General features: G+C 45.0%; 2 protein-coding genes and 1 long non-coding RNA gene across 4 annotated transcripts; 2 read left to right on the plus strand and 1 right to left on the minus strand.

The window, feature by feature from the left end:
• Positions 1-2,449: 2,449 nt before the first annotated feature.
• LOC121846802 lies at positions 2,450-4,937 on the plus strand. The gene is made up of 2 exons (XM_042324502.1): positions 2,450-2,822; positions 3,197-4,937. Exon 2 carries the CDS (start codon positions 3,206-3,208, stop codon positions 4,184-4,186), a length of 981 nt encoding a protein of 326 aa, XP_042180436.1. The 5' UTR covers positions 2,450-2,822; positions 3,197-3,205; the 3' UTR covers positions 4,187-4,937.
• Positions 4,938-5,337: 400 nt separating this feature from the next.
• Positions 5,338-7,717, plus strand: LOC121846803. The gene is made up of 2 exons (XR_006083772.1): positions 5,338-5,928; positions 7,032-7,717. It is a non-coding gene; the product is annotated as an uncharacterized LOC121846803 (long non-coding RNA).
• A 1,095-nt stretch (positions 7,718-8,812) lies between these two features.
• LOC112254665 (leucine-rich repeat neuronal protein 1-like) lies at positions 8,813-24,440 on the minus strand. 2 transcript variants are annotated; one of them, XM_024427409.2, is made up of 2 exons: positions 23,920-24,440; positions 8,813-12,022 (listed from the first exon to the last, which is right to left on the minus strand). In XM_024427409.2, exon 2 carries the CDS (start codon positions 11,743-11,745, stop codon positions 9,598-9,600), a length of 2,148 nt encoding a protein of 715 aa, XP_024283177.1. In that variant the 5' UTR covers positions 11,746-12,022; positions 23,920-24,440; the 3' UTR covers positions 8,813-9,597. The 2 variants fall into 2 exon arrangements, with proteins under 2 accessions (XP_024283177.1, XP_024283176.1); XM_024427408.2 differs by having other exon boundaries at positions 23,770-24,440.
• Between the last annotated feature and the right edge of the window lie 570 nt (positions 24,441-25,010).

The raw sequence follows: 25,010 nt of genomic DNA on the forward strand, positions 1-25,010 counted from the left end.
AGAGGGCACGACAACACCTATTCCCCCTCAGGAGACTGAAAAGATTTGGTATGGGTCCTCAGAACCTCATAAAGTTCTACAGCTGCACCATCGAGAGCATCCTGACTGGTTGCATCACCGCCTGGTATGGCAACTGCTCGGCATCCGACTGTACGGCGCTACAGAGGGTAGTGCGTACCCAGTACATTTCTAAGCTTCCTGCAATCCAGGATCTTTACAATAGGCTGTGTCAGAGGAATGCCCCAAAAATTGTCAAAGACTACAGTCACCCAAGTCATAGACTGTTCTCTCTGCTACCGCAAGGCAAGCGGACCAAACGGCTCCTTAACAGCTTCTACCCCCAAGCCATAAGACTGCTGAACAATTCATATTTACATTGACCTCCCCCATTTGTTTTGCACACTTCTGTTACGCGCTATTTATTATTTATGCATAGTCACTTCACCCCTACCTACATGTACAAATGACCTCAACTAACCTGTACCCCCCACATTGACTTGGTACGTACCCCCTATATATAGCCTCGTTATTTAGATTTTATTGTGTTACTTTAGTTTATTTGGTAAATACTTTAACTATTTCTGAACTGCACTGTTGGTTAAGGGCTTGTAAGCATTTCACGGTAATGTTGTAAACTTGTTGTATTTGGCGCATTTGACAAATAAAGTTTGATTTGAACTAATGAATCATTGTGGAATCTGAAAATACATATCCCGAAAAGGAATGAAGTGGCTAGCTAGCTAAGTGTGTCATTGTTTCGTTAATTTTCATTCTATTGTCCGTGCAATAGGCCATCATTGATTTTGGCCCAATAGGCCTGACATGACCTCTTTCAAGGAGCTTTCCGTGTTGATAGGGTTATTTTGCCTAAAAACCTTTAGGCCTACCTATGGAAAAACAAAAAACAACTCTGCATCCCTGCCAATGTAAGGGGTGCGTACTGGCGGCAGAGAAGTCAGACGCAGGAGAGCAAAAACTGTGTTTCCAAACAGCGCAGTTTAATAACAAAAAAAAACAGGAAAACAGAACAATCAAATAATGGATAAACCGACGCACACCAGGACAGACGTGCACAAGCACTTACAATAAACAATCTGACAAGGACTTGAGGGGGAACAGAGGATTAAATACACAACATGTAATTGATGGGATTGGAACCAGGTGTGATGGAAGACCAGACAAAACCAAAGGAAAATGAAAAGAGGATCAGCGATGGCTAGAAGTTCTTCCACCGCTGAACGCCGCCCGAACTTGGAAAGGGACCAACTTCAGCCTATACGCGCAATTTATAGACTATAATGATTTAATAGAACAAAATGTTGTTTAAATACTGAGCGCTTAATGTTCCTGCCAGCCTATTGTGTTGCAATCGCAAATGCTTAAAAATGTATTTCTTTGTAGGCTAATATACAGTGCCTTGCAAAAGTATTCACCCCCCCATTGGCATTTTACCTATTTTGTTGCGTTACAATCTGTAATTTAAATAGATTTCTACTTGGATTTCATGTAATGGACATAAACAAAATAGTCCAAATTGGTGAAGTGAAATGAAAAAAAATTACTTGTTTAAAAAAAATATAAAAAAGATCTAAACGGAAAAGTGGTGCGTGCATATGTATTCACCCCTTTTGCTATGAAGCCCCTAAATAAGATCTGGTGCAACCAATTACCTTCAGAAGTCACATAATTAATTAAATAAAGTCCATCTGTGTGCAATCTGTGTCACATGACCTGTCACATGATCTCATATACAGTGGGGAGAACAAGTATTTGATACACTGCCGATTTTGCAGGTTTTCCTACTTACAAAGCATGTAGAGGTCTGTCATTTTTATCATAGGTACACTTCAACTGTGAGAGACGGAATCTAAAACAAAAATCCAGAAAATGACATTGTATGATTTTTAAGTAATTAATTTGCATTTTATTGCATGACATAAGTATTTGATACATGAGAAAAGCAGAACTTAATATTTGGTACAGAAACCTTTGTTTGCCATTACAGAGATCATACGTTTCCTGTAGTTCTTGACCAGGTTTGCACACACTGCAGCAGGGATTTTGGCCCACTCCTCCATACAGACCTTCTCCAGATCCTTCAGGTTTCGGGGCTGTCGCTGGGCAATACAGACTTTCAGCTCCCTAAAAAGAGGCAGGACTTTCAGCGGGATCTGCGGCAGAAATAGGAATGAGGTCTACTTTGGCCCTTGGCGTCGCAGACGCTCGTTTTGTGGGTGTTTGAATATTAAATGACGAGACAGAGGCATTGATGCGAGTAACCAGTCTTGTTCAGTACATGACAACACATCCAGGTATCTCAAGCACCCTGGTAAAACACAAGAGTTGCAGTAATGAACATTTACCAACAGATGGCATCACTGTGCCATCTTACACCCATAACAGTGGGTGCAATAATTGAATAACATGGATTTCTAATGTATTTTGCGACGCTCGCGCACGCGACGTGTCCGGTCTGGTCAGCATGTAAGCTTTAACGTTGAGTTTCACCAAAGATTATCTAGCCTTTTCTCTTCCACTCCCATGACGACAGTCAGTGACTGGTAAGGAAATAGTGGATGGACTGTTATTGATTTATTTACATTTATGTAAACTCTAGTATCAGAATCCCAGATCGGTAACATTGTGGGAGGCAACCCGTATATCTAGACTAGAGAGACGAATGTGAACCCATCGTCGGCGGGTTCTTGAGGAACGCAAATTACATATAATTACCAGTTTCTCCGATGTAAAATAAGAGGAGCCGTTGTCAATCCCAAGGTTGTTCGTAAGCCCATTTGCTCTTCAAGTTAGTTCTCTATAACGTGAGTATTCTCATTCTGTGGAAAGTTACAAGTACAACCTTGTAATCAATAGAATGTCTACTCGTAATCATAAATACATGTGTTTGTTTAAACTACATTCCTGGAGTGAGAGCAGAGTCCTTTGACTTTGGGTAATTTAAACTAGTGTAGGGTGTTCTGTTGCAACATGGTGGAATATAGAAATGTATATCAAATTGTGAAACATCATTATTCGATAACAACACCGACCAAGAACGTGCTTGTATTTCCAATTAATTGATTTACTACTACTAAGTGCATTTAGCATATCTTGAGTAGAATTACATCATACAAATAGTTGAATTGAAGTCAATTGAATTTAAACGCCTAATATTCAGTACAATTCATCCTCTCAGGGTAGGAGAATGAAGCGTATAAATGCCAGAGGGATAGAGGAGACCTATTTTTGGGGAACACAAAAGACTCTAAACACACTGAGAGACATGGAAGGCCTCTCTTGTTACAAGAATGTTCAGAAAGACATCCCACAGCTCACTGATATTGAGTTTCACATATCCAGTGTGACCCATGTCACCACAAAGTCTGGTCTTGATGGAATCTTGGATTCAGGTGGATTTAAGGGTGGGGAGAAGAGTCTCCTGTGGTGGGGTCTAGCGATAGACCATGATGATATCAGAGCAGCAGAACACCGTTACCTGGAGAAGATCTTCCCAGACAGAACACCTGAACAAAGACAGATGCAGCAACCCATCCTCAGCAAGTTCACCACCTCACCTGCCTTCAGGAAGGCATCACGTTATGGGAACTTCAGGTTCACTTTCAGTCTATCTGATCTCCTGATGATGTACAGTCAGCAGATCTGTGGTGGAGAAGAGCCTGTCCTGAGAGTGTATGGAACTACTGTCTACAAACAAGAGATTATGTACACAATGCTTGTTCACAGTCCAGGTGTACAGGAATTGGAGAAGTACCCAGCTCTTAAAAATGGTGGAGAAGATGTTTTTATATACCAAGAGGGGACCATGGTCTGGCATGCACAAGCAGTGTCTGAAACCCATGAGTTTCAGCCGGTAATTCATAGGCCACAGGTGGTTGAAGTGGAACCTTTTGATTGTTTGTATGAATATGACAAGTGGTATGTTTGGGACCATGTGACCCTGGCGTTCCACCTGCCAGAAGGTCAGACCCTACAAGTTGATAGAGAAGAACTGATCGAAAACCTCACTGCTTGTGAAGCTGTTGATCCATTTCTTGGGGTAAGGTGTCTCTCCAACAGCTACAACTGTGCATGTAATTGTTGTCGTCTAAACCGCTCTGAAGCTGAATACATTGTGAAGCAGAAAAGAAGAGACAAGCAATCAGACAGCACCAACAGTACCTCATAGCTTTTGGAAGCTACAGGAAATATTTATGCATATTTATAACTCAATTATGAAACCAGAATAACCAAACCAACTATAACACATTCTTGTGTGGTTTCCTTTCTCATTTCGTGACAGAGAGCTGAATTCATTCAGAACATCATCATATGATGAGGATTAAATCATGTCACGTGAGGTGTTTATAATTGATGCTATTAAGTATGTATTACCACTAGACTGTGTTTTTCAATGATATTTTGTATTTTTTCATATTTGATGTAGTTATATATAGACATGAGGTTAGAACCCATTTAATATATTATATTTTTCAATTAAATTAAAATATTTATGCCTATATGTCAAAGTAAACAATGACTGTCAATTGGGTGGAGCTCTTTTTCCCCACTCTCATTATTTATACCCCACAAATGTTTATTGGTTAACACATACAGTATTTTGTATTCTTGCTTTTACTAAGATAGGTTACATTTGATAAGGAGTCATTGAAATCGGCTAGAAGAGTGCCCCTCTGTTATTGATCCATTGCCAGGGAGCATCTTATTACATCCACATTATCTGGTTTCACTGAACTTCTTGTGCAGGTCCACATGAGCATCTTGCCACCTTAATAAAAACATAAATGTAGCACCTTATTTTACAGTACTGTTTCCACTGTTTTTATCTGGGGATACTTTCTGGTATTTATTTCAAAGAATTCATACCCAATTTGTAAACATCTGCTACTTATTTCAATAGATCCAATGGCCAGCAGCATACCACCCTGCATACCACTGCTGGCTTGCTTCTGAAGCTAAGCAGGGTTGGTCCTGGTCAGTCCCTGGATGGGAGACCAGATGCTGCTGGAAGTGGTGTTTGAGGGCTAGTAGGAGGCACTCTTTCCTCTGGTCTAAAAAATAATATATATATATCCCAATGCCCCAGGGCAGTGATTGGGGACACTGCCCTGTGTAGGGTGCTGTCTTTTGGATGGGACGTTAAATGGGTGTCCTGACTCTCTGAGGTCATTAAAGATCCCATGGCACTTATTGTAAGAGTAGGGGTGTTAACCCTGGTGTCCTGTCTAAATTCCCAATCTGGCCCTCAAACCATCATGGTCACCTAATAATCCCCAGTTTACAATTGGCTCATTCATCCCCCTCTACTCCCCTATAACTATTCCCCAGGTTGTTGCTGTAAATGAGAATGTGTTCTCAGTCAACTTACCTGGATAAAATGGAAACAAGGTCCATTTACCATTTTACTATGAAATGTCTCAGTAAGAACCTTATAATTACATATTGTAAAGTGCTATCTACAAAGAGACAACTCACCATGACAAACAAGTTAGGACCTTCAAAACACAGGCAAACAGCAACCACTAGCGGCTGTTCAGGCTACTTATTAATCTGATAGTCATTCAGTTCTCAAGAAATGAAACTAGATTTCCTACGTAGGGTGTGGCTAAAGACTTCAGTTACAAAAAGGCTTTGTTTACACAGACAGCCTAATTCTGATATTTTTGACCAATCAGATCAGCTCTGAAAAAGATCTGATGTGAAAAGGTCTGACGTTATTGGTCAGAAGACCAACTAGTGGAAAAAAGATCAGAAATGGGCTGCCAGTCTAAACACAGCCTTAAGGATCAGAGTCAGTATGTATAGATAAAAACATACGATTGGGACATTTCAGCTGCCATACAGTGGGAGACATCAACTGAAGGCCGCCAATCTGAAACTCTACAATCAAGCAGCAAGTCTCCAAACAAAGTAAGTTATTGTAGGTTATGTTAAAGAAACAATGCATTACATGAGACAACAATTTGAATTACTTACACATACTTACAGTACATAATTTCATGAAATAACCACATATAAATCACTAAATAAACAGTGCTAAACACTGCTAGAATCTTGACTAGAACCAAAAAAAGGTATCATATTACTCCAGTGCTAGCCTCTGAACACTGGCTTCCTGTTAAGGCAAGGGTTGATTTCAAGGTTTTACTGCTAACCTACAAAGCATTACATGGGCTTGCTCCTACCTATCTTTCTGATTTGGTCCTGCCGTACATACCTACACGTACGCTACGGTCACAAGACGCAGGCCTCCTAACTGTCCCTAGAATTTCTAAGCAAACAGCTGGAGGCAGGGAATTCTCCTATATAGCTCCATTTTTATTGAATGGTCTGCCTACCTATGTGAGAGATGCAGACTCGGTCTTGACCTTTAAGTCTTTATTGAAGACTCATCTCTTCAGTAGATCCTATGATTGAGTGTAGTCTGGCCCAGGAGTGTGAAGGTGAACGGAAAGGCACTGGAGCAACGAACCGCCCTTGCTGTCTCTGCCTGGCCGGTTCCCCTCTTTCCACTGGGATTCTCTGCCTCTAACCCTATTACAGGGGCTGAGTCACTGGCTTACTGAAGCTCTTCCATGCCGTCCCTAGGAGCGGTGCATCACTTGAGTGTGTTGAGTCACTGACGTGATCTTCCTGTCCGGGTTGGCGCCCCTCCTTGGGTTGTGCCGTGGGGGAGATCTTTGTGGGCTATACTCAGCCTTGTCTCAGGATGGTAAGTTGGTGGTTGAAGATATCCCTCTAGTGGTTTGGGGGCTGTGCTTTGGCAAAGTGGGTGGGGTTATATCCTGCCTGTTTGGCCCTGTCCGCGGGTATCGTCGGACCTGGCCACAGTGTCTCCCAACCCCTCTTGTCTCAGCCTCCAGTATTTATGCGGCAGTAGTTTATGTGTCGGGGGGCTAGGGTCAGTCTGTTATATCTGGAGTATTTCTCTTGTCTTATCCGGGGTCCTGTGTGAATTTAAGTATGCTCTCTCTAATTCTCTCTCTCTTTTTCTCTCTTTCTTTCTCTCGGAGGACCTGAGCCCTAGGACCATGCCTCGGGAATACGTAGTCTGATGACCCCTTTCTGTCCCCAGTCCACCTGGTCGTGCTGCTGTTCCAGTTTCAACTGTTCTCCTTGCGGCTATGGAACCCTGACCTGTTCACCGAATGTGCTACCTGTCCCAGACCTGCTGTTTTGGACACTCTCTCTACCGCACCTGCTGTCTCTAACTCTGAATGATCGGCTATGGAAAGCCAACTGACATTTACTCCTGAGGTGCTGACCTCGATCCAACTCAAGAGACATGGATTGCGTATGTGTGCCATTCAGAGTGAATGGGCAAGGCAAAATATTAAAGTTCCTTCAAACGGGGTATGGTATTAGGTGCCATGGGCACCGGTTTGTGTCAAGAACTGCAACGCTGCTGTTTTTTTCACTCAACAGTTTCCCGTGTATCAAGAATGGTCCACCACCCGAACAAAGGGCATCCAGCCAACTTGACACAACTGTGGGAAGCATTGGAGTGAACATGGACCAGCATCCCTGTGAAATGCTTGACACCTTGTGGAGTCCATGCTCCAATGAATTGAGACTGTTCTGAGGGCAAAAGGGGGCACAACTTAATATTAGGAAGGTGTTCTTAATGTTTTGTACACTCAGTATCCATTGTTTCCATGAACAGCTATTTCTACATTATTATATATTTTTTTACATATGACATATATTTTCTCATATTTAGGTACAGCATTTTTCATACAAAGAAGCACATTATTTCTCATATTGCTTAGTGCTTAGTGCTCACAAGGGCTTTATTGTATAATACCCACTAGAGGGCAGCACAGACTCACAAATCCATTTGATACATGAAAAATATTACCAAAATGAGCTGCACTGGTCTTTCTCATTTCGATTTTTACAGCTCAGTATTGACTATTATTCTCACACAGTAAAGTCATAACCTCTTGGTTAACACAGTCCCCTAATCTACTGCCTTATGCAGTTCACAGAGCAATAAGACTCCTTTCTAAACAGACAGAAGGGATTGATGGCCCTCCGCTAATGCTTAAGACATGCACTCAGCAGCAACCCACCACAACCTCCTACTACCCTCCATCTGGTCATATCCATCTTCAGACCCCTCACCCCCTCTCCCCAGGTATATTACTATTCTCGCAGAGATCCTGTTCCTCTGCACCGCTCTCCCCTGGCAGATTCATAGCAGTTTCTCTCAGCATGTTTGTAATGTGAGCGTTGTGAGAGGAATGATTTGGTCGGATCAGGAGGGAACAGTATATACACCATCTATTGTCTCATGTTAACCATATTTCCCTGTGTCATGTGGCGTGAAGGTGGCATGTTGTACGATATTACCCCAGTTCCTTCACTGATTCCTGAAGCACTGATTGATGAGCTGGTAATATGGTGGTTGATGAGCTGGTATAAAGTTATTATTCTCTCCCACTATGATATAGCGTGCACACAGAAACACAGAGACACATGCCGAACAGAGCAGACAGCGGGGGGTTAAGCCGACAGGATCTGTGCTCTCTGTATGGCTGATTAGACTCAGAGGAGTGGGCTCTGCCGCACAGTGTGAGTCTGAGCCGTGGAGCTCCATGCTGAGATACTGCTTATGGGCTGCTGCAGCACATTGGAGGTGAAGTGGAACCACGTCCGCATGGAAAAATAACCAGAGCCAAGAGATCAGAGGTCAAACAGAGGTAAAAGGTCATGGTGCCTCATTACAATATGATTCATAGCGATTGAAGGACTATAATTAAGCAAACTGGTGAAATAAATGTACAACAACAGATTGAGAGAGAATATTTATATCAAAATGTTATTTACTTCAACTTCTTCCTCATATACAACATTTTGTGTGATGAAATCACAACAAAAGTAAGTGGTCAGCGACAGATTCTAGCAGATAAGAAAGAAATAATTCAGAGTAAATAAAGCTACTACTGTACCTAGTAACTGCATGTTATCAAACATTCACATTTCTCGTGCTTTACAGAACATTTATCAGCAAACTAATTTATACTTTTTTCCCAATTAAAAAAGAGTTTCAAATGATAGTTGATACAACATTACCGTACAATCGCTAACGTTATTCAGTAGACAGTATAACAGGTCTAATCCCCTTAGTCAGCTTTTAAATGAAGTCCATACAAACTCCTTTACATTTCAGTGCACAACAGATGACCTGTTTTACAAAAAGAGAGAAAAAACTATGTGATCTCAACCAACACTGCCAGAGGAACCTTTAACTAGACTAGTAGTCCCTGTTGCTGCGTTATCGACACTAAGAAAGTGGGTCCATGGCAACAAGCCAAAAGGCTGTGCTATCAAAAACGCACCATAAAGCAGCTCAACTGAGACAAACTAGAAGCTAGACACAGCTGCCATCTTGGAATAGTCCAAACTATAAAAGAGAAATAGAGTCAAACAAAGGCGATACGCTATACTAATACAAATCCTGTCCTTATCACTCTGCTACTTATTAGCAAAGCTAAAAATAAAAACATTTGCAACTATCTGATTTTTGCCCCCAACATTGCAAGTGTGTCTGTGTGTGCTGGGGGAGGGGCGACCCCCTCAACACATGTAGTAGCTGCGTGTGGTGTCCACGGGGGAGGGCTTGCTCTCTGCCCCGCCCTCCTTGTCCTTCTCACTGTCCACCTCCCACAGGTTGATGAGGGGCGGGTAGAGCTCATTGAGGGGGATGGAGGAGGTCTTCTGCATGTACTTCTTCAGGGAGTGGTGGTAGTTCTTCCTCTTCCAGCGCCGTGCCACATACACCCCCACCGTAGCCAGGCTGAGGAAGGCCAGCATGGTGGCCATGACAACTAGCAGGGCGGCGCTAGGCCTCTGGTCCGACACGTCCAGGGCGAAGGTGTTGCTGCGCGTGGTCACATTGACACACGACTTGTGGGTCTGCAGGTGGATGTTGGAGACGGTGAGGCACACCTCATACTCAGTGCCCGGCTGCAGGTGAGTCAGGTTGTACTCGTGCACGTCGACGGGCACGCGTGCAGTGTAGGTGATGTGGGGGTTGTCAATCTTCATGGTGGCCGAGGCCCACTTAAGGTTGGAGGTCATGATGTTGGAGTTAATCTTCCAGGAGACCAGAATGGAATGGGACTCGGTCTGCTTGACGTAGATCTTCATCACCTCGACACTGTCCAGCAGGGTGCCGTTGACCCGGATGGTGGTGACGCGTGTGTCGGCCCCCTCTGTGTTCTGAGCCACGCAGGTGTAGCGGCCTGAGTCCTCCACCTGGACTTGGGACAGCCGCAGGGTGCCCTCACTGCTCAGGTGGTACCGCTCTGACACCATGTCCACCGTGATCTTGCTCCCCATAGGTGACACCCAGTAGATTTCTGGCTCGGGCTCGGCCATGGCCCGGCAGTCCAAGCTGACACTCATGCCCAGCTCTAGGCTCAGGTGGCTGGGGAAGGTGTTGTGGGAGATGAGGGGCAGGCACTGCTCTGGGGAGTCCTGTAGCCTCACCTCCCTGACCTGCTGGCCCCGGAGCTCAGGCGGTGAGCTACACAGCATGGCCCGCGGCTCCATGAATCGCACACTGGTCCTGTTTGAGCTCATCCACTGGATGACGCAGTCACAGCGCAGCGGGTTGCTGTGCAGGCTGATCTCGCGCAGATTGGGCAGCGCCTCCACGGTGCGCTGGTAGATGGCATTGAGGGCGTTGTTGTTGAGCATCAGGCTCTCCAATGAGGACACGTCCCTGAAGGCCGTCCGGTGGACAAAGGACAGCTTGGGGTTGTTGGTGCCCTCCAACTTGGTCAGCTCAGGCAGGTTGTCCAGGGCGTAGCGGTCGATGGACACCAGCTCAGCCATGTTGTTGATGCCAAGCTCCTTCAGATGCAACATGTTCCTGAAGTCCCCCTCCTGGATCTTGTGCACCGGGTTCTTGTTCAGGTCCAGGAACTTCAGGTTCTGCACTTTCTGCAGGGCCAGCTGGGGAACTCGGACCAGCTTGTTGTCGTAGAAGGACAGGCTTTCCAGGTTATCCAGACCCACCAGAGCACTCCCGGGAACGTCGGTGAGATCCATGCCGGCCAGAACCAGGCTCCTCAGACTCCCCAGGGGCTTGAAGTTCATGTCCAGGATACCAATGACGGGGTTATCGCCGATCATCAGGATCTCCAGGTTGGGCGTGGCCTCGAACCAGCGGCTGTCGATGACCCGGAGCCTGTTGGAGTTGAGGTGGAGGCGCAGCAGGCTGCGCAGGCCAGAGAAGGCCCCTGGGGCAATGGTGCTGATCTGGTTGTGGTTGATGTAGAGCTCCTGCAGGTTGCTCAGGTCCTGCAGGCAGTGGTCGGGCAGCTGGCTGATCTGGTTCTCCTCCAGGTGCAGGGTGGTGAGCTGGTTCATGTTGGCCAGGCCCACGGCTTCCACACTGCTGAAGTTATTCTGGGATAGGTCCAGCTCCGTCAGGTTGAACAGGGCTTCTAGCTCCCCGCTGGTGTGGGCGATGGAGTTGCTCTGGAGCAGCAGCACCTGGGTGTCAGAGGATAGGTTGGAGGGGATGCGTGTCAGCCGCAGGTCGTTGCAGTCCACTGTGGCCGCCTCCCTGTAGGTGGACTGGGGGGTGAACCAGGGGCGCACCTCACACACGCACAGCCGCGGGCACTCCCCGCCCCGCACCAGGGGCAGCAGGGGCAACAGCAGCCCTACACACAGCCATGCCAGTGGGGGCCAAGGGAGGGGGCTTAGAGTCATGCTGTCTGCTCTCTCTGTCTGGTCACACTGCTCTTAGATGAGAGGCCGGGTTCCTGAGGAGGGCCTGGAGGGTAGGTGTGGGATGTGACATCAACAACCAATGGTCATCAGTGTCCTCTCTGTACAGGCTGGTAGTGGCTGGTGGAGCTGCGGTCCACAGTGCGGGTGAATGTGTGTGAGTGTGTTTCAGAATGGGGCCAGGGGATGGTCAGGGTTATCCTCTTCCTCCACTCACGTGTTTTTCTCTCTCTTAACTTCAGAATTCAGCAGAATAAGCCTGAAATACACAGAAACCAGGTCAGGTATTAGAGCTCTGCATTACATCGTTCCATTATCATCCCACAAACAGATGGTGATTTAGATAAAGAAGAAAGAGATGTAGAGAGGGATACAGAAACAGGAAGAAGGAGAGAGATAACGGGGCAAGAGAGAGAAAGGTGTGTGAGAGGGATTGAGAGTTCCCGGTGAGAGATAAAAGCCATAAAACCTGTCAGACAGTGAATTGCATTTCATTAAAAAATAGCTGATATTGACAAGACTTTTAACCTAAATATGGGCATGAATTACAAGTCCATATCTGCTACATATCGACATGACAACATGTGTGTGAAACAGAGAGTAATACATTTACAGTAGTTAGCTGCTGACCTGGCTTCAAATACAATTTGAAATCATTTAGAATACTTTAACTGTTTGTTTGACCTTGCCTGTTATAATGGAACCAATAAAAATTCCCAAAAGCTCAAACTCTGCCCCCCTGGCACTCCAGTCTGGCTAAAGATCTGGTTCTGTGGTTGGACAGAGATCTGACATCCTTTATAGTTTCACAGCAGAGGGTTAGAGTGGAGACAGCACCCAGCCTGCACAGCACCAGTCTGCAGACTTCTTGGAGACTCATTTGATATGCCTAACAGGGCAGAATAAATCTGTGAATTTTTTTTTTTGCTGTGCTATTGTACAGAGGTTAATTTCTGTCTTTAATGAGCTGTTACTCAGCCAGAGACTATTCAAAAACAGGTGAAAAAAAGCAAACTCTGAGCATTCAAGTTTAATTGAATCAGTCAGAGTGTCTTGGTAGTACAGGCAAAACCACTCAACCCCAATGCCAGCAGTCAGACTGCTCTGGCCTGTTAGTAGCAGGTCGCCTCTGGAAAAATTAAAGGTTTTAGTGAAATAATGTATCATATTGGTGTCCTAATTCTCCTTTTTAAATAAAATATGGATCATACTAAATGTTTATATACATTAACTGAGACAGACAGTCCTGCTGTTTTAACATCTATTCCTGCTGTTTTAACATCTATTGCTGCCATTTTAACATCTATTGCTGCCATTTTAACATCTATTGCTGCTGTTTTAACATCTATTCCTGCTGTTTTAACATCTATTCCTGCTGTTTTAACAGCTGGGTGAGTGAAGGGTAAACACACGAGTAGGTTGTAAACCATAATGTACTCCCAATGTATTGCATCCAACAACAAGCCTATAACATCTGAGTACACATTGTTTGCATATGGCTCACTGTATTTGTGTATGCAGAAGTGTTGTCCTTTGTTCAGATAATATATAAGATTATGGTCCAGAATTCTAAGGTATGGGCAATTCCACGGTAACGGAGTGACACAGACTGATTTTTCACTTTAAAATGTATGTCGCAAAAACAAATGATTGTAAAGTGAAACTGTACAGCTATATATACACAAGCACTACTTTTAACAATTTCCACTGAAAATGTACTTGAAGAACAGTGCGGAAGCAAAGTTTGGTAACAGAATGACGGCACCAATAGCACAAACTGTCATTCTGTTACCAAACTTTGCATCTGTATTGATCTTCAAGTAAATGTGTTTCTGTAAAAGTTTCAGTGGACATTGTTAAAAAGTAGCCCTTGTGCATGTAGTTGTATGGTTTGTTTAAAAATCTGAGTCTCAGTGTCACTCTGTTACCATGGAATGCCGGTATATGACAATGTATATTAGTAGAGATTGGTAGGCTAAATGTTTGATGCATATTTGATATGTATATTTGTCCCTATCTGAGGTCTATTGTGGATATGAACTCAGCTACTCTAATGTATTCTGTGTTCTGTCTCTTCAGAGATTACCCACGTTTCTCTCTCCCAGGGGATTATCTGCGTATGCTACTAGCACAGTGACAGAGAGATACTTTTGGTGTGGTAGCAGCCAGCCAGAGTTCTCTGCTCTGACTATGAGCACATTACACAACACACCTAATCTACCAGGGCGGGCATTATCGTTAATGGTAGCTCTTGATTATGAGACACGTCTCTGGAAAGCAGTGGCAACACAGGCGGGTAGAAATGAGTCTTTTAATGAGCCTGAAGAAATCAATTAGAGGCCTGTAGCCTCTGTGCTGGGACGGTGTCAGCTCCGGGCGTTGGGTTGGATGTGGGGGAATGGGCAGGGCAGGGGCCAGGGTGGATATGGGGGAATAGGCAGGGTAGGGCTGGGGCCAGGGGCCAGGGTGGATATGGGGGAATAGGCAGGGTAGGGCTGGGGCCAGGGTGGGGGCAGGGCAGGGGCCAGGGTGGATATGGGGGAATAGGCAGGGTAGGGCTGGGGCCAGGGTGGGGGCAGGGCAGGGGCCAGGGTAGATATGGGGGAATAGGCAGGGTGAGGCTGGGGCCAGGGTGGGGGCAGGGCAGGGGCCAGGGTGGATATGGGGGAATAGGCAGGGTAGGGCTGGGGCCAGGGTGGATATGGGGGAATAGGCAGGGTAGGGCTGGGGGCCAGGGTGGGGGGTGGATGTGGGGAATGGGAAGGGCAAGGCTGGGGCCTGGGTGGGGTTGGATGTGGATGTGGGAGAATGGACAGGGCTGGTGGGTCTAGCTCCAGAGGACAGGTAACATTCAGGAGCCTCTACCGCCGCTGGGATAGCTCCTCACTTCGATTTCTGATGGGTCCCTGGCACCGCAGCATCCTCCCCTTTCCCCAACACATTTATGAGGCCCAATTATGGAAATCCAACACAGCAGTTTATTCTTCCTCTCCGTTTAAACTGCCAATACTGGATCTATAAGGCCTGTCAGGGGAAAATATGTTTTTTCTATATCAGTTTGGTGCTGTCAGTGATAAGGGTATTTCCACTGTAGCGGTGATATCCTCTGTGCCAAGAGTGTAGTGTTCTCTAAACAGGTATGATGTATGACGGTGAACTACCATGTATGATCTGCATATAATCAATGACTATGCCTTTCCTCTGCCCTGCCTGGAGATATTCAAATCAGTGACAGGAGAAAATAACATTGCATTATCATAAACAGATAGGACAGTGATGAGCACAGGGCCCAGTGACTCCAATCCATCTCAGCAAATCAAAGATTTGTTTTTTTTTGTGAGAAAATGTATCTCCATCCAGGCCAATTAGTTTTCAATACTAGAGAAAAGGATGATTAAATCTCAGCATTTTAGGCGAAGTGAAACACTTTGTATCTGTTCAGGCAGGATTCCAGTGGGTGTGTGTGTATATATACACACACTACAGCTGAGGACGGCAATTTGTCTTCAACCTGGAGGAATGGAATCAGCCTTCCATAACTGTCCCAGTGAGGGTGTACGGCAGGCCCTGCCGCTCTCACACTGACAATAAACACCACCATTCCTGCGCCTCCAGTCTGATACTAATAACACACCACATTTATCCCCATAAACACACTCCGTGCAGCCTGAAGACAGAGACGTGTGCGTGGGGATGTGTTTAGTTTCACATCAAAACCTGACCACCATGTTTCTGGATTTCTACTTGAGAGACAATAGTAACATAGAACAGGTTTAGTTAGATTGTTCTCCTTTTCCTCGTGTGTGATTTCTCATCGACATTCAGTGCAAGCCTGGCAGAAACCCCGAACACGGGGATGTGTGACTGACACAAACTCGGCTTTGATTCATATTGTAGGTGTGGTATTTATAGTGTCTCTAAAAATACTTAGTTATGCAGAAAAAAAACAGCATGTCAGTCACTGTGTTTCATGTCTGCATATTTTAATCATGAACCAATGTTTGATCAAAAGCCTATCTGCCATTACAACTTCTCAATTAGTTAACTTAGTTGCTCCCATACTGACTAGGTACTGGATACAATATAATGTGAGTATCCGGTTGGTATGTCTGTTACTGTAAGAAAATCCCCTACCTCTAAGATATTGTTCTAATAGCCATGATGATATATAGAGTATCCAAGACTAATGGCATCATCTCTGCAATGCCCCGGCCAATCAGAGCGCCATCTCAGTGATTTGTACACTGTGACTGAACTGTAACATCAAGGCTGTATATTTCCTCCTATTCCTCTTCTCAGGGCCTGGGAATGGACAATAAGAGATCTGACTGTCATCTCTCCCACTCTATCCATCAACCTGCCTATCTATCAATCTGTTGGTCTGTCTGGCTGTACACTATCTTTATATCCAGCCATCTATCAGGTCATTCTCTCCCTCTCTCTCTCTCTCCCCCTCCCTTTCTCCCCTTCTCCAAAATCGGAGGAGACAGGCAAGGTAATCGCTGTTTTCACACTGAGGCTATAAAAATCACACCTGGCACCAGGCTCCTGGGGTGCTGACAGCTCTGTGGGGGCTCGTATCCGGTTTGACCAACCGCTACCTCAGTGTGTGTGTGTGTGTGTGTGTGTGTGCGTGCGTGCGCACATGTGTGTGTGTGTGTGTGTGTGTACATGCGCGTGTGTGCATGCACACGCATGTGCTTGCATGTGTGTGTGAGATGGGGGGAAACGATTATGACAGGGGACAACTCCAATGGAAATTGTGAACAAACAAGGTCAGAGGTGTCCTCCCTCAGCATCAAAGCCCAGAGAGACTACCAGGCTGTCCATCGTGGCCCGAAGGCCTGAAAACAGAACACTCTGACTGTCAGTGATGAGTGTAATGAATGTTGTCACACTACACAAAATGACATTTCCCTCAGCCCACAGAGTGGTCTGAATGAAGGGAAACAGATGTTGCTATTTCATCCTCTCACTGACACAGCAGCACCAGGCACTGTTGACTTACACAGGGCCCCTTCCTATTAGCACTGCTGTTGATAGATACGGTGGCTAAAAGCTGTTTAATCCTGAATGGAAAAAACATTATTGCTGCAAATCCTACAAACTATCCATATCCTGATGGCAATCCTTCAGTCATTCCAAAAGCGTCATCTGTCGTAGCCTTACCCGCTATAAAGTGAATGGGGAAAAATATATATTTTCTACTCCCCCTGGTTTGAGTGAAACTCAAGTAACCAATAGACTGATGTTTCTGTTCCTGTGAAAGTGACCAAACTGCTTAAAGTGTAGAACAGTTATGGGGGATTAAGGCTATAGTCTGCAATAACATCATATACTATATACAGTATATCCTGTTTATACTCATCTACAGGATGTACATAACAATGCCTCAGGAGCAGACATAATAAGCATTGTTTTGGGCTTCCTGGCTTGTGACCCCTAATCAGGTGCAACACTTTTCTGAAGAGGCCAAACTGCTTAACTCAGATACACAAAGATTCAGTGTTCACACATTGTTTGCACTTAACCCAGAACTACAACAAAGAGAAACACAGGTAGAGAAGAGGGATAAAGGAGAGAGAGTGTAGAGATGTCTGCTTTTACACTCACCTATCATATCTCACCACACAGACGAATGCCTGTGTTACAGAAGGAGACCCAAAGCCCTGCATGAAGCCTACTTTTATAGTGAGTGTGTTTGGTGGGCCCTGGCCCTTTGTGTGAAAGCATGAGAGGTTTTGGTGGATCGGAGTTTCATTCCCTCCCTGACAAAGGCGATTTACATTTTTGTCATTATCCAATGTGACTTACAGGAGCAATTAGGGTTAAGTGATTTGCTCAAGGGCACATCAACAGATGTCTTCACCTAGTTGGCTCAGGGATTGAACCAGAGAACTTTTGGTTCCTGGCCCAACCCTATGAAACGCTGGGCTACCTACCTCTTCATTCTGTCACATCCTTTATATGCTTGAGTTTCTTAAAACACACAAGCATGCATGCACACGCACAGTATAGAAAAACATACACACACTCAGGCACCCAGACACTCATGCACACCAAAACACACACACACACAGAGTGGTGAATGTTCACCCAGCTTAGTGCCTGCACTTTGATAAAAACAGCCCTGGGGTTCAAAGGATAACAAATGCAAGTAGAGCAAGATGTAATTTAGAGATATCATCAGCCCTATCTTTTAATGCCAAAGCCTCATAAATACATGCATTACTCTATGTTCCCAGGTAGCACAGGGACTAATGAAGCAGTAGGGCTCTCTGTCTGTGGCCACATAGTCTCCTCTCCAAAATCAGTGCGCTCTGAGAGACACCCTGTTTGGATGTCTGAACAGAGGTCTGGAAGTCTTAGACCCTTCATGAATGCTCTGTTTCCTGTCCTGCTGAGCTTTTCCTAACAGCATTAGGTTTCCTTGGGCTGAGTCCACTCTGCCAACGTAAGCAATCACTGTTCTACAAAGACTTCAATAGCTAAAACCTTCTCAATTTTCAAATCGGGACACCAAAGTACACAAAGGCAACCACATGAATAAAAAACAAATGGCCAAATAGCTTTTTTCCATTGGAGTATGAGTGAGTGTCTGTCTTCAGTATCCATTTTGCTCAGTGACTTAACCCCTCGCTTTCCAGATGCTCTAACCAAGTGCCACTGGATGCTTCTGCCAAGAGGAAACTGGGTCTAATGACAACATGATAGCACCTTTTACAGGGAAGAATATCTCCACATTCATTTGTCCCTTTTCTTTGGGCGTAAAATGTAAGCAGTGTTTCTCAAACAGCAGCCGCACTACCACTACAGGCTCCCTCATAATCTTGCCGTCACCATGGTGACCGGCTATGCCACCGGCATGTCTGTTTCATACCCAAATGAGGAGACAGCTGTGTGTGCCATTAGGCCACCGTAGAGCGAAGAGCGACAAGAACCACCGCTAGCACGAGACCACAACCACAAACATCCATATGACCAGATTAAACAACTGACACCGTCAAATAAAAAGGCTGATAACTGCTATACCAGCAGACAATGGCTCCACTATAGCGCAGCTGTGATCAGTCTACAGCTGCCAAAACAAGCAAAAAAAGAGACTGCTGTTTGCTAGTAGAGTCTACTGACTAGAGCTCCGAATGCACAACAGCATGTATCTTTCCCAAACAACATCTATTACAGCTGCATCACAGCATATCACAATACAGCAACCACAGCCAAACCTAACATTCCATCACTATTATTAGTCTAGACGCAATGCTTCTAAATTACAGTTCCATACTGGAGCCCCCAGCCCCGCCATGTGCTGCTGATCGCCGGCCTCCCAGTCATGTGTGTACCTGATGGGCACGCCATGTCCTTGCTGCACTGGCCTGCCTGAGAGGCACTCTGATCCTGCTGCTTTGGCCTGCCTGAGAGGCACTCTGATCCTGCTGCTTTGGCCTGTTTGAGAGGCACTCTGTTCCTGCTGCATTGGCCTGTTTGAGAGGCACTCTGTTCCTGCTGCATTGGCCTGTTTGAGAGGCACTCTGTTCCTGCTGCATTGGCCTGTTTGAGAGGCACTCTGTTCCTGCTGCATTGGCCTGTTTGAGAGGCACTCTGTTCCTGCTGCATTGGCCTGCCTTGAGAGGCACTCTGTTCCTGCTGCATTGGCCTGCCTGAGAGGCACTCTGTTCCTGCTGCATTGGCCTGCCTGAGAGGCACTCTGTTCCTGCTGCATTGGCCTGCCTGAGAGGCACTCTGTTCCTGCTGCATTGGCCTGCCTGAGAGGCACTCTGTTCCTGCTGCATTGGCCTGCCTGAGAGGCACTCTGTTCCTGCTGCATTGGCCTGCCTGAGAGGCACTCTGTTCCTGCTGCATTGGCCTGCCTGAGAGGCACTCTGTTCCTGCTGCATTGGCCTGCCTGAGAGGCACTCTGTTCCTGCTGCATTGGCCTGCCTGAGAGGCACTCTGTTCCTGCTGCATTGGTCTGCCTGAGAGGCACTCTGTTCCTGCTGCATTGGCCTGCCTGAGAGGCACTCTGTATAGGCTACTTTAACCTGCTTAAGAGGCAACATGTTCGGGCTCCATTAGTATGCAGGCGTCTCGCTCCACATCACACAGGGCTTTGGTGCTAGAGGCAGAACAGAGGCGTGGAGCTGAGCAGAGGAGGGGGAAATGTTTCTGTTCAGCCAGAGAAGAAGAAGCGGGAGAGGACAATCTTGTATGTTTCAGTAGCTGAAGCCAATTCCTAACGGAACAGAGATGGTGCTGACATGAACTATTTCTCTCTCTCACACACATGCACACACACACTTTGGCAAAGTCCTTTAACACTGCAGCAATATAGAGACTCAAGTCCAATAACTCAAGGGATGCCCCACGTGGGACAAAGCATAAACATCTCTCAGAATAATACCCATTCATTCATTCATTCCCTACCCAGAAATGAGATGGGTAGAGACACACAGCTACCTCAATCAGAAACGTCTTTACAAAAACCTCACAATGGGGGATGTGTTTCCCTCACCACTCAGCTCGCAGTCACAATGGGAGAGGGTCGAGCTGGAGCACCCAAGTCCCCGACAGCCGTCCCCCCTCAAACACCCCACTGACCTCCAAAACTAGAGCGCACAGTGCAGTCAGTCCCAGGCTCTCTTAATGGATCTTGGCGACTTGTGAACACACACATGCGCATGCACGCACGCACGCACGCACACAGTGTTAAACACATCTTTGTGTTGGCTGGTTCTCATGACTCCTGAACTGCTGGCAGAGGACACTGCTTTGTGTGTGGGGGTTGGGATGGGGAACTCACTGCCTGTGCCATGCCTTCCTAAAGCAGGTTATACAGTGGGGCAAAAAAGTATTTAGTCAGCCACCAATTGTGCAAGTTCTCCCACTTAAAAAGATGAGAGAGGCCTATAATTTTCATCATAGGGACACTTCAACTATGACAGACAAAATGAGAAAAAAATCCAGAAAATCACATTGTAGGATTTTTAATGAATTTATTGGGAAATTATGGTGGAAAATAAGTATATTGTCAATAACAAAAGTTTCTCAATACTTTGTTATATACCCTTTGTTGGCAATGACAGAGGTCAAACGTTTTCTGTAAGTCTTCAAATCTTCACAAGGTTTTCATACACTGTTGCTGGTATTTTGGCCCATTCTTCCATGCAGATCTCCTCTAGAGCAGTGATGTTTTGGGGCTGTTGCTGGGCAACATGGACTTTCAACTCCCTCCAATGATTTTCTATGGGGTTGAGATCTGAAGACTGGCTAGGCCACTCCAGGACCTTGAAATGCTTCTTACAAAGCCACTCCTTCGTTGCCCGGGCGGTGTGTTTGGGATCATTGTCATGCTGAAAGACCCAGCCACGTTTCATCTTCAATGCCCTTGCTGATGGAAGGAGGTTTTCACTCAAAATCTCACGATACATGGCCCCATTCATTCTTTCCTTTACACGGATCAGTCGTCCTGGTCCCTTTGCAGAAAAACAGACCCAAAGCATGATGTTTCCACCCCATGCTTCACAGTAGGTATGGTGTTCTTTGGATGCAACTCAGCATTCTTTGTCCTCCAAACACAACGAGTTGAGTTTTTACCAAAAAGTTATATTTTGGTTTTATCTGACCATATGACATTCTCCCAATCTTCTTCTGGATCATCCAAATGCTCTCTAGCAAACTTCAGACGGGCCTGGACATGTACTGGCTTAAGCAGGGGGACACGTCTGGCACTGCAGGATTTGAGTCCCTGGCGGCGTAGTGTGTTTCTGATGGTAGGCTTTGTTACTTTGGTCCCAGCTCTCTGCAGGTCATTGACTAGGTCCCCCCTTGTGGTTCTGGGATTTTTGCTCACCGGTGAGATCTTGCGTGGAGCCCCAGATCGAGGGAGATTATCAGTGGTCTTGTATGTCTTCCATTTCCTAATAATTGCTCCCACTGTTGATTTCTTCAAACCAAGCTGCTTACCTATTGCAGATTCAGTCTTCCCAGCCTGGTGCAGGTCTACAATTTTGTTTCTGGTGTCCTTTGACAGCTCTTTGGTCTTGGCCATAGTGGAGTTTGGAGTGTGACTGTTTGAGGTTGTGGACAGGTGTCTTTTGTACTGATAACAAGTTCAAACAGGTGCCATTAATACAGGTAACGAGTGGAGAACAGAGGAGCCTCTTAAAGAAGAAGTTACAGGTCTGTGAGAGTCAGAAATCTTGCTTGTTTTTAGGTGACCAAATACTTATTTTCCACCATAATTTGCAAATAAATTCATTAAAAATCCTACAATGTGATTTTCTGGAATTCTTTTCTCATTTTGTCTGTCATAGTTTAAGTGTACCTATGATGAAAATTACAGGCCTCTCTCATCTTTTTAAGTGGGAGAACTTGCACAATTGGTGGCTGACTAAATACTTTTTTGCCCCACTGTACCTTAACTCTTCCCCCCCTCCTCCCTCACTACTCTGGCTAGAGTACATCCATATATGTCCGCGTTTGTAGAGTTTTCCCAAGACAAGGCTCCGGTTTAGTTGGCAAGCCCAAAGAGCACATTAGTGAATAACAGGATTATTTAAATCAACTGTGTCTCGGCCAGTGAACTTTGCGCATTTCCATATCAGGCTAAATTTTATCAAATTACAGAAAATGCAATTCCTTGAAAACAAAAAGCCTTAACAACTGAAACACAAAACCCTGCTCAACTTTTATGTTGATTGCCTCTGTAGGACTATTCATCATGAAAACACTACACAAACATTATGACTCTCAAGTTCAAACCAAGTATGAGCCAGTGCTCAAACAAATCCTCCACATTACCAAGACTTGACTTGTGTAGGTTTGATTGAATGAGACACTCAAAACATCTTGGATCTGTGGCTTCAGCTTCCGAGTGCGCAGTAACAGGTGCCACTGTCGCGCAACAGCTGCAACAACAAAGCCGACAAGGATGAGGAGCCAACTTTTACAAAGGTGACCCAAAACAATGTAGAGTCACCGCCCCTACCAGCTCTCACCCCCAACTTATCTTGAACAACCCATTGTCTTTTTGTTTTCCTCTTAAGACTTCTTGTCGAATTCCTCCACAGAGCAGTCGAGACATCTGCCAACATCATTCCCTTACCAAGACAATTGAATATGATGGGGCACTAGAGACCTTAGCTGTCAGTCAGCTGTTTTAGCTGCTCTCCCTGTGCACATGTCATGTGTGATGTTGCAGTTTGGGATTGTTACATTGTAGACTCATCCTCAAGCACATGAGGATGACAGAATGGGGGAATAAAAACACATCTGGGATACACAAAGGAATGCAGTGCTCCTTTCACTTCACAACAGTGAGATCATTTCAGGACAGGAGCAGCTTACTTTGAATCATTTAGAAATAACACACTACTTCTAGGATGACACTCTTCGGTCCAAAGTACAGTGTGTCAGGAATATGGGTGATATCATGGCAAATGGTTTTTGTTTTTTTTGCATGTTTTTCTGCTGTTGTTTATAAAGCGATTTTATTGGTATATTGCAGCCTACTGTGTGAGTGCACGTTTGTCAGTGTGTCATCCCTCTCAGACAAAATCCATATGAATTCGCATTCTCAATCGAAATAAATGAATTATAGGCACACATACTGTATATCAGACTACAGCCTCCGTATTATTCGCCACATGTAGGCTACTGAATGCGGATCACAGTGCCCTTGCAAATCCAATGGTTGCACTGATGCTGTAGCTACCCTACCCTTTGAGCAACGACATTCAATTCATCCAGCTTCAAAAATAGAAATATGTACGGCCACGGTTCTGTTGAGTTAAATAAACAGCTAAATAAATAGCTTAAACTACACCTTTGATTTAAAATATATAACAATTGTGCTGCCACCACCCCAAATTGTCTATCTCAGCCAATTAAGTTTATATCTGTTTATATTCAAAAGCTAAGAACGCAATTCTTAATAATTGACTTGTTTCTGAATATTTAAATTGGAGCATATTATAAATGAAAATGAGTTAACGTTATTGGTCTCACCTTAGCGTTTTAGCATCCAGCGGAATGCCTCTCCACACACACAGAATCCGATGCTCCAGGAAAAAATAGGAAATTTGAGCGCTATGTCTTGAAAGATAATATTAAGCCTGCTATATCTATGGAAAATAAATAATATAACATTTAACTTACAAAGCGACGTCTATATTCAGAGAGGACACGTTTTATTCTCTCCAGAAGCCGTTTTTTTCTGTCCTCTGTGCTTCTGCCGCTGCTGACTGTAGAACACTAAAAACCTCGCCACTGGTGACCCGCACAAAGAGCCTTCCTTGAGCTCGCGATTCTCTTGCCCTCCTCCAACTCAACATGCAGGGATCACCTGGCGCTGACCAGCGCAGCAAGGCTAGTCAGCTGATTTCAAACGCGCGATTGTGCGTGTGGCAGTTCTTGTCACTGGTGCTCAACTGGTCCACCTCACCATCTGCTCGAGTTCTGCTGTGATGCCAACAAAAGCCGCGTCGGCCAGAAGCTCGCGGTGGGAAAAACGAAGCGTGGATGAGGTTGGCAGGCCAATGAATAAAAGGGCTTCCTGAGTGTCCAATGGAAATGTTCAACGCTCGCCTCGTGTCATTGTTTGGACGTTCCAGAGTGGTCTTTGTCTTAAAGTTTCCAATGTTAGGTGACGTGGGTCCATGTCCATGACCCCTCAAGTCAACTAATCGAATCCAAAAACACCCCACACACTCTACATTTACATAATGACCGTGTGAAAGGTTTGGTGGCATAGTACTTGGTTTTTGGATTTGACAGGGGTGAAAATCTAGGATGTAGCAGTATTTGTATTTCACACACACACACACACACACAATCGAATAACAATTTCACATTTTTGTGGTTGCTTACATATAATTTTGCAGATGTTATCACAGGTGCAACGAAATGCTTGTTTCTAACTCCAACAATGCAGTAATACCTAACAATGCTAAATAATACACACAAATCCACAAAATATAAATAAATTAAGAAATATCAGAAAGAGCAATGTCAGAGTCCGGAGTATAAATATGTACAGTACCAGGGTTTTTATTCATTTTTTACTTTTTTCTACATTGTAGAATAATAGTTAAGACATCAAAACTATGAAATAACACCTATGGAATGATATAGTAACCAGAAAAGTGTTAAACAAATCAAATTATATTTTATATTTCAGATTCTTTAAAGTAGCCACCCTTTGCCTTGATGACAGCTTTGCACACTCTTGGCATTCTCTCAACCAGCCA

This window comes from Oncorhynchus tshawytscha, linkage group LG07 (assembly GCF_018296145.1).
Source record: "Oncorhynchus tshawytscha isolate Ot180627B linkage group LG07, Otsh_v2.0, whole genome shotgun sequence".
Classification (NCBI taxonomy): Eukaryota; Metazoa; Chordata; class Actinopteri; order Salmoniformes; family Salmonidae; genus Oncorhynchus; species Oncorhynchus tshawytscha.